This window comes from Macrobrachium nipponense, chromosome 23 (genome assembly GCF_015104395.2).
Source record: "Macrobrachium nipponense isolate FS-2020 chromosome 23, ASM1510439v2, whole genome shotgun sequence".
NCBI lineage: Eukaryota > Metazoa > Arthropoda > Malacostraca > Decapoda > Palaemonidae > Macrobrachium > Macrobrachium nipponense.
Window position 1 is genome coordinate 78,579,232 of NC_061090.1, and position 15,000 is coordinate 78,594,231.

General features: G+C 33.1%; 1 protein-coding gene across 1 annotated transcript in view; it reads right to left on the reverse strand.

The window, feature by feature from the left end:
• The window catches only part of LOC135198290 (uncharacterized), a 220,918-nt gene that overhangs the window by 46,386 nt on the left and 159,532 nt on the right, over positions 1 to 15,000 (reverse strand). The window contains exons 37-41 of the mRNA XM_064225864.1: positions 11,293 to 11,419; positions 10,912 to 11,138; positions 10,379 to 10,488; positions 8,456 to 8,585; positions 7,569 to 7,833 (exon numbers count right to left, since the gene is read on the reverse strand). Of these exons, the coding sequence (XP_064081934.1) occupies positions 7,569 to 7,833; positions 8,456 to 8,585; positions 10,379 to 10,488; positions 10,912 to 11,138; positions 11,293 to 11,419 (859 nt within the window). The remainder of the gene's footprint in view (positions 1 to 7,568; positions 7,834 to 8,455; positions 8,586 to 10,378; positions 10,489 to 10,911; positions 11,139 to 11,292; positions 11,420 to 15,000) is intronic.

A 15,000-nucleotide genomic window follows, 5' to 3' on the forward strand; every position in this document is an offset into this window, starting at 1 on the left:
TCTTACCCGTCTTACGAGAATCGAACGAGCGCCAAGCAATCATTTTTCCTAGCACACAGTAAGCCATAAATTGTCATTAGTATCTCTCTTCAACCAATGAAACCACCAAACAGTATAATAACCATTCATTTCTATTCTTTATTCTATCTTTACCTAATGGAGATACCGAGTTACTGACAGCTATAATGAAACATACGTATACGTAACGTAATAATAAAAAAGAAGAATTCTAAAAATTACGTATTTGTTGACAGTCTGATTCTTTTTATATTTTATGATATCTAATTCACAATTTTTTTTATTAAATGTATTGCATGTACTCATTTCAAATAATTATTAAGTAACCATTAACTATAATAAACAAACAAAAAAAAGCTTCCAAACGTCTGTTTACATCCAGCACTTACAAGTATCGAACGATCGCCAAGCAATCACTTTTACACAGGAAGCCATAAATTTTTATTATCTCTCTTCAATTACTGAAACTACCAAACAGTATAATAACCATTCATTTCTATTCTTTATTCTATCTTTACCAAATGTTTTTTTTTATCAAATGTATTGCATGAATAAGTTTTTCAATTTACAGCAACCTTTTACCAATAGAATACTTAAAGCAGAAGGGGTAGAGGCTGACCAATAGGAGAGCAGGACCTTATGGGGTGACTTAGCATCAGGAACCAATGGGAGAGCGGGAGGATGGTGGCGAGTTTACTCAGTTGGCGGCGCGGGAGTTTTAAAATTGTTCTCGGTAGTCCGGGCGAATCTCGGGAATTTACAGCAACAACCTTTCGTATCTTGAAAACTTTTCGTATGTAGAGCAGTAAAATTTTTCGCATTGGCTTTCGTATCTCGAGTTTTTCGTAAGTAGAGCCTTTAGTATCTCGAGGTACTACTGTATATTTATATATATATATACAGTGGTCCCCCCGTATTCGCGAATGTTTGAAAACCCTATACAAACGCTAAAAACAGCCTATTTTGTTAGTTAAAACTTAAGAAAAACCACTAAAAATTTTCATACTTGGTTTTTTTAATAGTTTTATCACAAAAAGTGCATTTTATGACGAAATTGATAACAAAAACCAGGAATTTGTGGATATTTCTCATAGAAAAATACCGCGAATGCGCGAATTTTCCGCGAATAATGCAGGGAAACGTTCCCGAGAGAAATCCGCGAATGTGTGAGTCTGCGAATCCGGAGAACGCGAATACGGGGGGCCCACTGTATATATATATATACCGTATATACTCGAGTAACGTGCAATCTCGCATATCATGCGACCCCAAAATTTTCACCAATAAACAGTGGTTTTGTCATGTATCTCATGTATCATGCGAGTTCCTTTTCCGAGAGCGTCAGTTCATAAGGTTGGTGGTTTAGCATGCTAATGGCCGAGTCATTCAGATGTGTGCTGCTGCTAGTCAAGTTAAGGTAATTTTCTTACTAATCTCGAGAATTGGATGGATAATCTCAAGATTAAAAAAGAATCCCAATGTAAAATAATTGTTAAAATAACCCCCTTTGAGTCCTAAATCATTCTCTCCTCCTCAAATCTCTCCTCTCTCTCTCTCTCTCTCTCTCTCTCTTCTCTCGTCTCTCTCTACTCTCTCTCTTAGGAATAAATACTGTAATTTGAGTCTTTCACCAACGGGTATCAGTAAATGTGTAGACATTGTGTGCGTTTAAAAAAATGTGCAGTACACACACATTCCGATGTTTCGGTTTTTGGAATTTTTCAGATTTCGGAAATGTGAGGTCAGATGCATAATCAAACAAACATCACTACTGCAGCAAAAATATTTTTTCCCTTTGTTTTTCATTATTGTTATTCATCAATTACAGTTTATTTAAATAAATATTAATATAATACTGTTAAATGAATGTGAGATAACTAAGATCACCTATAACAAAATAGTGGGACAAATAATATCATATGTTCACTAATAGCTATTATTTTCAAAACAAACATTCCGTAAAACGCAAAAAATACATGTACATGACAATCAAAATATAATAATGTTTTGCAGTTCAACTTGTGAATTTTAACAATAAGTATGACTATATAATATATTTCACCATATCGATCTTGAAGTTGAAGAGTCGTAAAGTTTTGAGGATGGTCCGGGAAAAGGATTTGTACTTCGTGATTACGTATCGCTACAACACCATGTTGTATTTTCATACCACTATATTGATGACGCATCGCTAGGACACACTGGTATTTTTCATACCACTATACATTAAAGTTAAAATGATCATATTATATTATTGTTTTCACGAAGAAATAATTATATAAAGAAAATTATTGAGTAATTTTTGCCGTCAGCAGTCAGAAAATCACGAACATGGTAACGTTCAAAACTAGTGCCATCCACGGCATATGTCTATAAATAGAACAGAAGCAGAGGGCAGTCATTGGATAACAGATCTCCATGGTTACCAACCAACCAATCAGGTGTTAGTTATACTACTCTGTGAATTTCTTAGAATGAACGTTTACACACGCGGAAAGCTAATAATCGATGGATGTGTGTGTTTTGCATACAATACGTAGTTTTAGTTTTTATTAGTGTAAGTATTTTACTGATTACATGAAGAATAGAATGATTCCTTCTCATTACTTTGAATGCAAAATGGTTTGAAGATTCTTCCGCAAAAAGAAAAGAAAAACAATTTCTTTAGAAGATGATACCTATATACTAATGTGGTTGACATAGCTTCAAAACAAAATTCAGCTCTTTAATCTCCGGAAAAAAGTTAATCTTTCTGTCTGCTCGTCACAACCTTTATATCCCCGGCGACTAACAACAACAAAATTTGTGTTTGTTTGTTTTATCTTCCAAGATGTAGGTATTTATTACCTGTAGGTACAGCACATTTTTTTAACAGTATGCCCATACACACACACACACACACAAGTTGCGCGTGTGCTAATACCTATTGGTTTCAGAGACTCAAGTTAACACTTACAGTATAGTTGAGGGGGAGAGAGTTCATCCTAGATGGCCTTGGTTCATCTCTTTAATCTCCCAAGGAATGTCAAGATTTGTTCCCTGCTCTTTGTAAATTTAGTCCATGCGACTGACAGCAACAAAATTCATATTTTTTTATACTCTCTCTCTCTCTCTCTCTCTCTCTCTCTCTCTCTCTCTCTCTCTCTCTCTCAGAAAAGATACCGTCAATTCAATTTATCAGTATCTTTTCCTGATAGACAGACAGAGTAAATATTTAGGACTCCAAGGCTTCGCATATTATCTTGGGATTTTTGGTTAATCTTGGGATTTTCCATGGTCAACTCTTGGGATTAGTAAAAAAAAAATGCGATTATTTGAGTAGCAGTGGCAGCAGCTGCAGCGCACACCCAAATGAATCGGGTAAGCCTAGCACGCCAAACAATAGTATTTACAAAATGAGCTGAGCTCTCTGGCTGGGCTGTTTTGGTCCTCCCACGTGTTTGATCGCATATCTGCCAAATTTATAACAACAACAGAGATAAAACCATTTCTCCCATTACAGATATCAAATATTATCTTTTCTGTTACGGCAGAATCTAAATAAATTACGTAATTCACGATTGATAAAGTTTTTTTATGTAATAACAAGAAACGGAGTCAGATTTTCTATCACCATGGCATCTCATTTTGGTGCTGTTGCGAATATTTCAACCAGTTCCACGTGCGTTTAAATCCATACTGACTGTACAGTCTGGAGGCAGTTCTCCCTTCTACACATATCTTGATTTCTTAATATCGTAGGTATAGAATAAATTGGTGAGCAAGGAAAATATGAAATAAAGCCATAACCAGAGTAAGTTTTGAGACGAGTGAGAAAATAAACAATCGTATACAAACAGATTCTCTCTCTCTCTCTCTCTCTCTCTCTCTCTCTCTCTCTCTTCTCTCTCTCTCTCTCTCTGACAAAATAATAGATAGGAAACAATGACTGAATATTGCTTGAATGCGATATGGCAAAGTTTTGGCCTGACTGAAGTGTGGAGTGACTTTGACACCTACTACAAGTTATTCCTGGTCATCTCACAGCCATGGATAAACATCAACTTCACAGCCAAGAAAGGGCATTCGTATACAAAATAATTAGATATGGAAAATGCGAAATGCGGGCCTATGCCCCATAAAAAAAGCTCTCGCTCGGACAGCTGAGGATTTAGGAGAGAGAGAGAGAGAGCAGGGCCGAATAGGAAGGAGATTAAAGTACCTGGGAATGAAAACCCCTTATAATCTTATAATTATAGCCTCGGGGTTTGTCTCAAGGACATTCAAAGGTCTGTCAAACACGGGCAGTTGTTGTTTAGCATAAGGGCAGATCTTTAAAAGCCACGCCAGAGAGCTCGCCACGGTGACAAGACTATACATGAAATGATCAAAGATCTGGAAGATGACAAATATGACTGCCTTGATGGCGAAGAATTCGGAGCAGTATTTGATGATACGGACACGGAGAACGACTTGGGAGGATTTTAATTTATTAATTTTATGCATTTTTTTTTACTTTAATAAATTTTCACTTAACTGCATATCCTAAAATAAAAATAATAGTTCAAGTAACAAATGTTTCTTTTACCGAGTAAAACAAAAAGTAAAAATTCCTTCGGTATTGTGCCTTAATCAACTGATTTGGAAATTATAGATGGTTAGTCTAGAACAGTTAAACATGCTGTATAAACCAAAATAATGCAAATGGCGCACGATCGCTCTTGAGAATGCATACAATATTATTGGATATAGTGAAGTACAAGTAAAGCATAACTTTTTAAAAGATCTACTGTTTTTCTCCAGTAGTAACTATCGCAATCTGCCGATTTGGGAAAGCATAGACGGTACGCTAATTTTATACCGCGTGTATGATGCGACCCCTTTAAAATTAGCTTCAAAATTAGGTTTCAAAAGTCGCATGATATGTCGAGTATATACGGTATATATATATATATATATATATATACCACAGGCAGGCAGTCCCCGGGTTACAACGAGGTTTCCGTTTCTTGAGACGCGTTTGTAACGCCGAAAAATCGTCGTACGCCAAAACATCGTCAAAAATCCTAGAAAACCTTACTTTTAATGCTTTGGGTGCATTAAAAAACTATGTAAACTGCCTTCTTATTGCATTTTTCATAAAAAAAACTTGAAATATTGATTATTTTGCATTTTTGTGTCATATTTCTTGTGCCAGATCAGCGTCGTAACCCTGGAACATGTGTTGTAACCCTGGAAATAATTTTTGATGAATACAATTGAAAAGTGCCTTAACCTCAGAACGTCGTAAGCCGAACCCATCGTAACCCGGGGACTGCCATGTATGTATGTATGTATGTATGTATAATATATATATATATATATATATATATATATATATATATACTATATATATATATATATATAATATATATATATATATATATATATATATATACATACACATACATATATAAACAGATATAGATATATGATAGATATATATATATTATATATAGATATATAGTATATATATATATATACCTATATATATCATATATATATATATATATTTATATATATATATATATATATACTAATATATATATCTATATATATATATATCTATATATCTATATATATATTACAGGTATGAATTGATGTGTTAGTGAATTACATACTGTATCAGCTACTCTTGCTTGGAGAAATAGAGCACTGTAAAGACAGCCTTCTTGAATGAAGGAATCTGATGCATATGCGTTTTAAAGACACATTCCTTTGTGATAGGAAGAAAGACGGTCGAGGGAACGCCAAGTGTCGGGAGAAAATCCCGTCTCAAGGTATGGCACATATTTTAAATTACTTAGAAACAGTTGCCTTTGAAAAGAGAGAAGTGTGAAGTGTATCCCTTTACTTAATATTGCGTTATACGAAATGTATATCTTTATTACAGATGGGCTCTATACCATGATACTAGATACTAGAGATGGGATTCTCTAAACTTGACTAATACAATGCAACAATTGACATTTCGTGTCTAGACTAAGTCAGGAGAGTGGAATGATAACTTAATAGTTTTCTTTGTGGGGCAGACTTGGGTTTTTATCACTATGACTTATTAATCATTTTGTTCTATTTTATGGTCATCTGCTTTGGGTAATAAATAGTATATTTCTGGGCTCAGCCGTGTCGCTCCGTGAAATGTGTCCTCTTTAGTACTATTTCTAGTAAAATATTGCTATAATACCAGAGAACTGCTAAATTGGACATGTCAGAAGTCTCTGACTCGCTCACCTGAATAAAAGGTGTTGGTATAAAACTGGGGCGAGTGTTAAACACTACCACAGCAACCCCTCCAATTAGCCTTTTCCTCATCAAAAGACCCTAAATACGGGGAGCCGACCCATAGGTCACACCCAGCTACCCTGTTGAAGGAGTCTGTGACATCATTCTTATTGATAGCCTCCCAGGATTTGAACGCTTTAATTAAGCTATCTGTTCTTTGTCTTTGATTTCGTTATTCTTTATTGTTATGGATCGTCAATCTGCCACTTCACCCAAGTTAAGTACTGGTTCGCCCTTTTTCATTATTTAGGGAGTGATTTTGCCTTTCGTTTTGCCTTTATTTAGGGTTTTGTTAGGCGTCTCTTTTCCATAGTGAGCGGCGGCGAGTCGCCATTTTTTCGTCGTTCCCATTTTGTTTTTGTACCAGTGTTCGAGTGGGTTTCCCTTTTTTTTTCCCTGCCTACTCGTAACTTGTGATATTTCATTATATATATATGTGCTCGTAACTTGTGATATTTCAGTATATTTTTATTTTTGTCTTGGGTGGCGGTATTTTTGTCGATCTTGTTTTCATTTATGTTTTGTTATTTTCGTTAATTCCATGTTTTTCACGGGGGTCTGCGTTCGCACACGTTTCCTTTGTTACGTGCTTTGCTGTATTTCCACCGTTCCCCCCCCCCTTTTTTATTTATTTTTAAGTTTGGTATATTTCATTCAAGAAATTTCCCCTTTTTTCTTTTCGTCAGCTTGCCGTTTTTTTGTATTTATGTGAGGTTAATAGCCTAGTGACATGCTTGCAGATAGAAGGTGCCTACTGCCACAGGTAAGAGTTGTCAATTTGTGTAGTTTTGTCAAAAGGGAGGGGGTATATATATATATATATATATATATATATATATATATATATATATATATATATATATAATATATATATATATATATATATATATATATATATATATATATATATATATATATATATATATATATATATATATATATATATATGTGTGTGTGTGTGTGTGTGTGTGTGTGTGTGTATATAAAGAATGTTAGTTTAAGTAACAAAAACATATAGGCTATATCTGATGAATGCAGACCTGGACTTTGGATCACAGAGTAGTTGAAACATAACTTTTAAAGGTATATAACTATTTACTAATACAATAAGTCCGAGAATTTTGCAGTCATGGGATAGAAGTAAAGGAAAATGATCACCCTGATACCACCTTCTCAGCTGTGAAAGACACTGGCCATACAATAGATGCATGTACAAGATACACTTAAATAAAGCACACCCTTCTTACCCTGACACTCCTCTACTGTTGGGATATGTAATCCGATGCTAGAACACTGCGTGCGGTAGGCAGCCACGGCATCACAGGGAGATTTCTCAACATTCTTGCCAAAATCAGGCTGGTTTTGACCCTTGATGCAGTGATCAAAGTAGGGCCTTGGATCGATTCTGTAGAAACAACTGCTGAATGGGCTGGAGGACGACAGGAAGAGATGCCAGCATGAGTCAACATCTTCCGCAGATTGCAGGTCCTTCACATTGATGATTTGGTTAGCCTGCAGATCAAATACAATGCAGAGGAAAATAAAAAAAGCAACAAAACAGAAAATTTAAAAAGGCTTAAATACCAAATAAGAGTAAGATTTAGCATTCTGATTCACCACACTGCTTAAACTACACTGGAATGATGATAAAATAAAAAATAAAAAGTCAACACACAGAAAAACTACAATAATTATGAAGCATCAACTCATAGAGCAGTCAGATGTGACCTAAACGAGATGGAAGTCACTGAAAATGTTTTATTTACACGTAGCTTACATTGAAGAAAGTTCAGTGACAGATAGGAAAGAGGAAATAGTGTAAAATAGATGAGAAAGACAAGTATCCTTTGTTCCTTTATGAAGACACAACAGACTTTTGATATGGTAACCATAAAGTCTCATTACACTTTACCGTGACAATGCTTTCAGAATATTAGAATTTGGAAATTAATGAACGAATTCCTACAAAAATGCAGTTCTATGCTGAAGATCCAATACAAATTTATGGATCTATTCAGAGACAAACAGACGAAAAGAACCTAAGGATATTTTTGTTTCCTGTCATGAAGAAGTCATGTTTTGTTCAGCTTAAAATGTGGCTATCTGGTTTTATCTAATTCAGAAATGACATTACCTGGTAACACGTTTCTGATGAAACAGCCCACATTCTCCCAAGTTCTGCTGGATGCCGAGCGCGAGTTCTGTCAGGTCCAACAAAGTCATCTGAAGGCTCGTAGTTGTAATTTCCTAAAAGTCCACCAAGCCTGAGGATAAAGTAAATACATTAATATGCATACATGTTTCTGTAAGGTTTTTTCAGTCACCAGTCTCTCTCTCTCTCTCTCTCTCTCTCTCTCTCTCTCTCTCTCTCTCTCTCTCTCTCTCTCTCTCTCTCTCTCTCTCTCTCTCTCTCTCTCTCTCTCTCAAATAAATTGAATTAACATAAGTACAAAGAAAGAAAAAATAAAGCCACTTGTGATGCATGTATGTACCTGTGGACTCGGAGAAGGCAGTAATTTTCACATCACTAACATTGACTAGTACACACAAACTGTATGTGACTTACAGCTTTTCTTTATTTTACAAAAGTTTTATGAGTAGGGAGTAACAAAAGGTAAAGGTAAGACAATGCTGCAAAAATAAGTGTACATATTATATATATATATTAGATTCATATAATATATATATTATATGTATATATCTATTATATTTATTATATATATAATACATAATATATATCTAATAATATATATTACAGTGCTCCCCCGTTTTTATGCAGTAATAGGTTCCAGTACCTACCATGGTAATGCAAAATCTGCAGAAATGCAAAATGCTCATACCTGCCAAATACCTTGTACCCCTTAAACTAAATCCCCATTTTAACATTTTCACTGATTAATTTTATAGTTCAAACAAAAATAAATATTAAAAATAACTGATACTTTTTATATATGTATAATGTACTATATCATGCATGCATGCACACACACACACACACTATATATATATACTATTTATGTATATGTATATGCATATGCATATATATATCATATATATATATATATATATCATTACTATTAAATAATTTTTTTATATTGATATGCATAATGTACTATATCATGTATGTAGTATTTATATATATATAATATATATATATATATATATATATATATATATATATATATATATATATATATATATATATACTGTAATATATATATATATATATCATATATATATATATATATACTACATATATATATATATATCTATATATATATATATATATATATATATATATATATATAATAATCATTTTTTAAGTCAAGTTGCTGTCAGAAATTTTGGAGTGCTCTCCACATTTACCCTATAGGCAATATAAGTGAACACTGATGGATGGTACTCTGTGTGTGTGTGTGTGTGTGTGTGTGTGTGTGTGTGTGTGTGTGTGTGTGTGTACGGAGATTGCACCTAAAGGTACGTATACTCTTTCTAGAGAGATACATATATATATAATATATCATTACTATTAATAATTTTTTATATTGATATGCATAATGTACTATATCATGTATAGTAGATATATATATATATATATATATATATATATATATATATATATATATAATGTATATATATATATATATATATATATATATATATATATATATATATATATATATATATAATCATTTTTAAGTCAAAGTTGCTGTCAGAAATTTTGGAGTGCTCTCCACATTTACCCTATAGGCAATATAAGTGAACACTGATGGATGGTACTCTGTGTGTGTGTGTGTGTGTGTGTGTGTGTGTGTGTGTTTACAGGAGATTGCACCTAAAGGTACGTATACTCTTTCTAGAGAGATACATAATAGTGAAGCTACAGGATGGAAAGAAATGTGCTGATTCAGGTTCCCCAGAACATAATTTGAGGGACTATATGATATATACAAATAAATTCAGACAACTTTTAGTTTGTCTGATATAAATGCAACGAACCAAGTTGTTTAATATCTATTTTTATAACAAGAAGCTTAAGACTTGGCTTGAAACTTACCTTCCAAAATACTTGCCGCTAACAGTAATGGCGCAGCCTTTGGTTACCTTGCTGCACGTAATAAATATGTCATCCATTCTCAAAGCACTGTATTCACGTCCACTGTAAACCTGGAAAGTTAAATAAGTTGAAGGCATACTTTTCAGTCCTTCCTTGCCTGATATGTAGACAAGTAAGCACCAGCAAAAACGAATATAGTTGTAACATCTAAACAGAGGAGTACCTCCTAAGTATCAAAGCTCTCTCTCTCTCTCTCTCTGAGGGGAACAGGATTGATTCATTAATGTAAGTAATTAGTGTCACAACGCCAATGGTAATCAACACTACAAGTAAACAGTAGGAGAAATGTTGAGCAAAGGTTTAACACTTCTGCTGTGTAGAACTGAACATTATTACTGTAGAATCTTCAGTAGACGTTGGAGGTTGCTGAAAGCAGCTACAGGGCACAATGAGATCTGAAAGCTATTGGAAAATTTTTGTGGTGTCAGTAACAACACAGGAAAAACACAAGACCAATGTAGCCCATATCTCACCTCGGCAGTCCCTTGTTGTTTAACCTCATAGTCTCCCTTCACGGAAAGGATGATCTCCGAGTCGGGTGTCCTGACCAGCAAAGTACGCAGGGTGATGTGGCCTTCGTCTGACCGTTGGTAGTTACCAATGACCTCAAACTCCTTCCCACCAAAGTCCTTGGCAAGGAGATAAGTGCAAGATCCCAAAAACTGGAAGTGATGAAGGTCAAAGGTAGTCACGTGATGTCCTGGAAGATAATAGAAAACACATGCAAAATTGAATGTTCATAATTGGATGGTTTGTGTTTGCACTAATATACTGGATACTCTTGCATGACTTAGCAATCATATTAATGTTTACAATAAGAGATGAATTACTTTCAAGAAGGCCAAGAGATTTACCAAATATCGTAGCTGTGGCTGTGAAAGGAGGAGTCATTGATCCACGCAGGTTAATAGCTTCCCATCCGCTGGCAATGCTCGTCATTCCCTCATACAGCGACCTCTTTGCTGCAGAAACAGGTGATTCCTAAGGAGGATAATTTTGTGTAAGGTTAATACTATACAATGCATCAAATACACACACATACACATACACATGTGTAGTGTATATAAATATATCACTGGACCCCCATATTCGCATTCTCTGCATTCACGGATTCGCGCATTCGCGGATTTCTCTTTAGCCCATACCTAGCCATTATTCGCAGGAAATTTGCCTATTTGCGGTATTTTTCATTGGGAAATATTCACAAGTTACTGTATTTTCATATAAGATTTTTAGAGGGGTTCTAAGTATTCCCATATTCTAGCTATTTGTGGAGGGTCTAGTATGCATCCCCCATAAATACAGGAGTTAACTGTATATTACAGTCAAAACTCGGTTTTCGTACGCCTCTCTTTTCGTATGTTTCGGTTTTTGTAGACTTTTTTTCTATGAAATTTTGTCTCAGTTATGTTGTGCTTCCTCGGTTTTCGTAGACTTGGAAACACTCGTCCGGTGTCCATTTATGTTGTGTTTTTTATGCTTTTTTTTTATTCGAGTGCAACTAAATAAGCCATCATGGGGCCAAAGAAAGTTCCAAAATGGCAAGAAACACTATAGAATTTAAGAAAGAACTCGTAACAAAGTGTTGGAGGAAGTTCCATGCTGATCTCAGTGAGAAAATGCCTATAACAAGCACTGCTGTTAGCGAATTAATTAAGGCCAGCCGATGCTGGTTTGAAAAATTCAGAAAACGAATGGGCATACATAATGTGCCTACTTCTGGGATCAAGGATATGTTTGTAAAGTGGAATGATGTAAAAAATTTTGTAGAGAATTATCATCCCAACAAAGAAGTTGTAATCCATGTCTCCAACATGCTTAATTATAATGTTGTGTTTAACTTTGGGCAAATTTTAAAGAAATGCCAGAAACAAATGTCTCTGGTCAGTTTTGTTGTGCAACAGGGGTCTAGAAACTCTCAAGCTGGTCCTAGTGCCAATAAAAACTAAAGAGGGGAAGTAACCTCAGATAGTGCCAGTAAAAAATGAAAAGAAGTAACCCCAGATAGGTCCTTGATACCCAAAGTCCTTCTGGAGGGAGATTCCCCTTCAAAACAATGACTCTCCTCCTCCCTCTCCCCATCTTTCATACTCTAACAAGTGTTTTCCATAAAGGTAAGAGTGATGGTAAATGTTCATTTATTCATTTCATTAGCCATTTATATTTCTCACTGTTTTCTGTAAGTAAAACTGTGTTTATTCCCTATTAAATGTATTTTTATCAATTTTTTGATTTTTGGGGGTCCTGGAACTGCATTTAATTGGTTATTTTAAATATTTTCCTTATGGGAATTTTATTTCGGTATTTCGTTGTACATTTCAGATTTCATGGGAGGTTCTGGAACGGATTATGTGCAAAAACTGAGATTCCACTGTGTGTGTATATTATATATACATATATATATACACACATATATATATATATATATATATATATATATATATATATATATATATATATATATATATATATATATATATATATATATATATATATATATATATATATATATATATATATACTATATATATATATATATATATATATATATATTATATATATATATATATTATATATATATATATATATATATATATATATATATATATATATATATATATATATATATATATATATGTATATGTCTGTATGTATATATATATATATATAGATATATATCTATATATATATATATATTCTATATATATATATATATATATATATATATATATATATATATATAGATATAGATATCGATATATATATATATATATATATATATATATATATATATATATATATATATATATATATATATATATGATATAGATATGATATAGATATAGATATAGTTATATATATATATATATATATATATATATATATATATATATATATATTTATTTATTTATTTATTTGTTTTAACATAAATAAATTTTTTAGGTTTGCTACACTTTAATCCAAAATTCTTGCCATATAATTAATCCCGCGTAAATCATTTTATTTAAGAGCAGTGCCATTAATCTCATGTAGCAACTCAGTAAAATCCACACACGCATGTATATATATATATATATACATGTGTATGTATGTGTGAGTGAGATTCATGGCACTGCTCTTAAATAAAATTGTTTAGTAAGATTAATTAATGGTAAGATTTTGGGATTAAAATGCAAAGCAAAGCTTGAAATCTTAAAATTTATATTTGATGTTATGCTAAAATATATATATATATATATATATATATATATATATATATATATATATTATATATATATATATTAGATATATATCGTATCGGTAATCAGCAGGTGTCCATAAAACACATAAAAAAGTCCATGGTTTATTACAAAAATGTTTTGCACATAACTCAGTGCATCTTCAGTCTGTACAAACACGGCATCAGAAAAAACTAAAAGCGCTAGGTGTTGTTATTCCTAACTTTAATAATAGAAATTACTGTATCTTTAATTTCTTCAATTATGTGGGAAGAATTTTTGCTTTCGTTTGGCCTTGATTTTTGTTTGCCTTCCTACAGACCACAATGCTGATTTTTACTTCCCTTTTGAAATGCTATTTCAAAGACTCAATGGTTTGAATCTGGTTAATGACTTAAGTTGCTTACAACATAAATGATCTTTCTTGCTGCATAAGACCTATATGAAGTTGAAAGTGTCTTAGACCCCCTTCTTTAAAAAAAAAGGATCTGAATATACCTAAGAATCTTGGTAAACGTGAAGATCTAATCATTTGCAGACCTGATAAGGGTAAAGGTGTTGTACTGCTTAATAAGCAAGAATATATTGATAAGGTTAATCTCATCCTTGCAGATAACTCCAAATTTCAGTCTCTCGGTGAACCTAATTTTTTAGAAATTTATAAGAGGGAGGATAAAATTAACAGATTCTTAAGAAAATTGAAAAATGAGGGTATTTTAGATGAAGCCACCTACCAAAGACTTTGTAACAGGCTCTTCATTTAGTATTTTATATGGTCTCCCTAAAATACACAAGGATGGTGTTCCCATTAGACCTATTATGGCAGCGTACAATAGTCCAGTTTATTCAATATCTAAATATCTAGTTATTTTACTTAACGATTTTGCTTATAACCAATTCACACTAAAAAATGGATATGAGTTTCAAGAACAAATAGTTTAACAGGATGGTGATCTACACATGACCAGTTTTGATGTAGAATCTCTCTTTACAAATGTTCCTTTAAATGAAACTATTAGGATTATTTTAGATAAAATTTTTTACGAAGATCATATAACTTTTAATGGTTGTAACAGACAACTCTTCAAGACACTTCTTGAGCTTGCTGTGCAAGACTCTATTTTGTTTTTAACGGTCAACTTTTCTCGCAGGTCAATGGAGTTGCTATGGGTTCTCCTTTGGGACCTGTCTTTGCTAACATTTTTGTCTTCTTTAGAGGAAACTTTTTTTACAAACTGCCCAGATGTGTGTAAGCCCACATACTATAGACGATATGTGATGACACTTTCGTGTTATTCAAAGAGCCCTGGCAAAATAAGATGTTCCTTGATTATATCAACACAC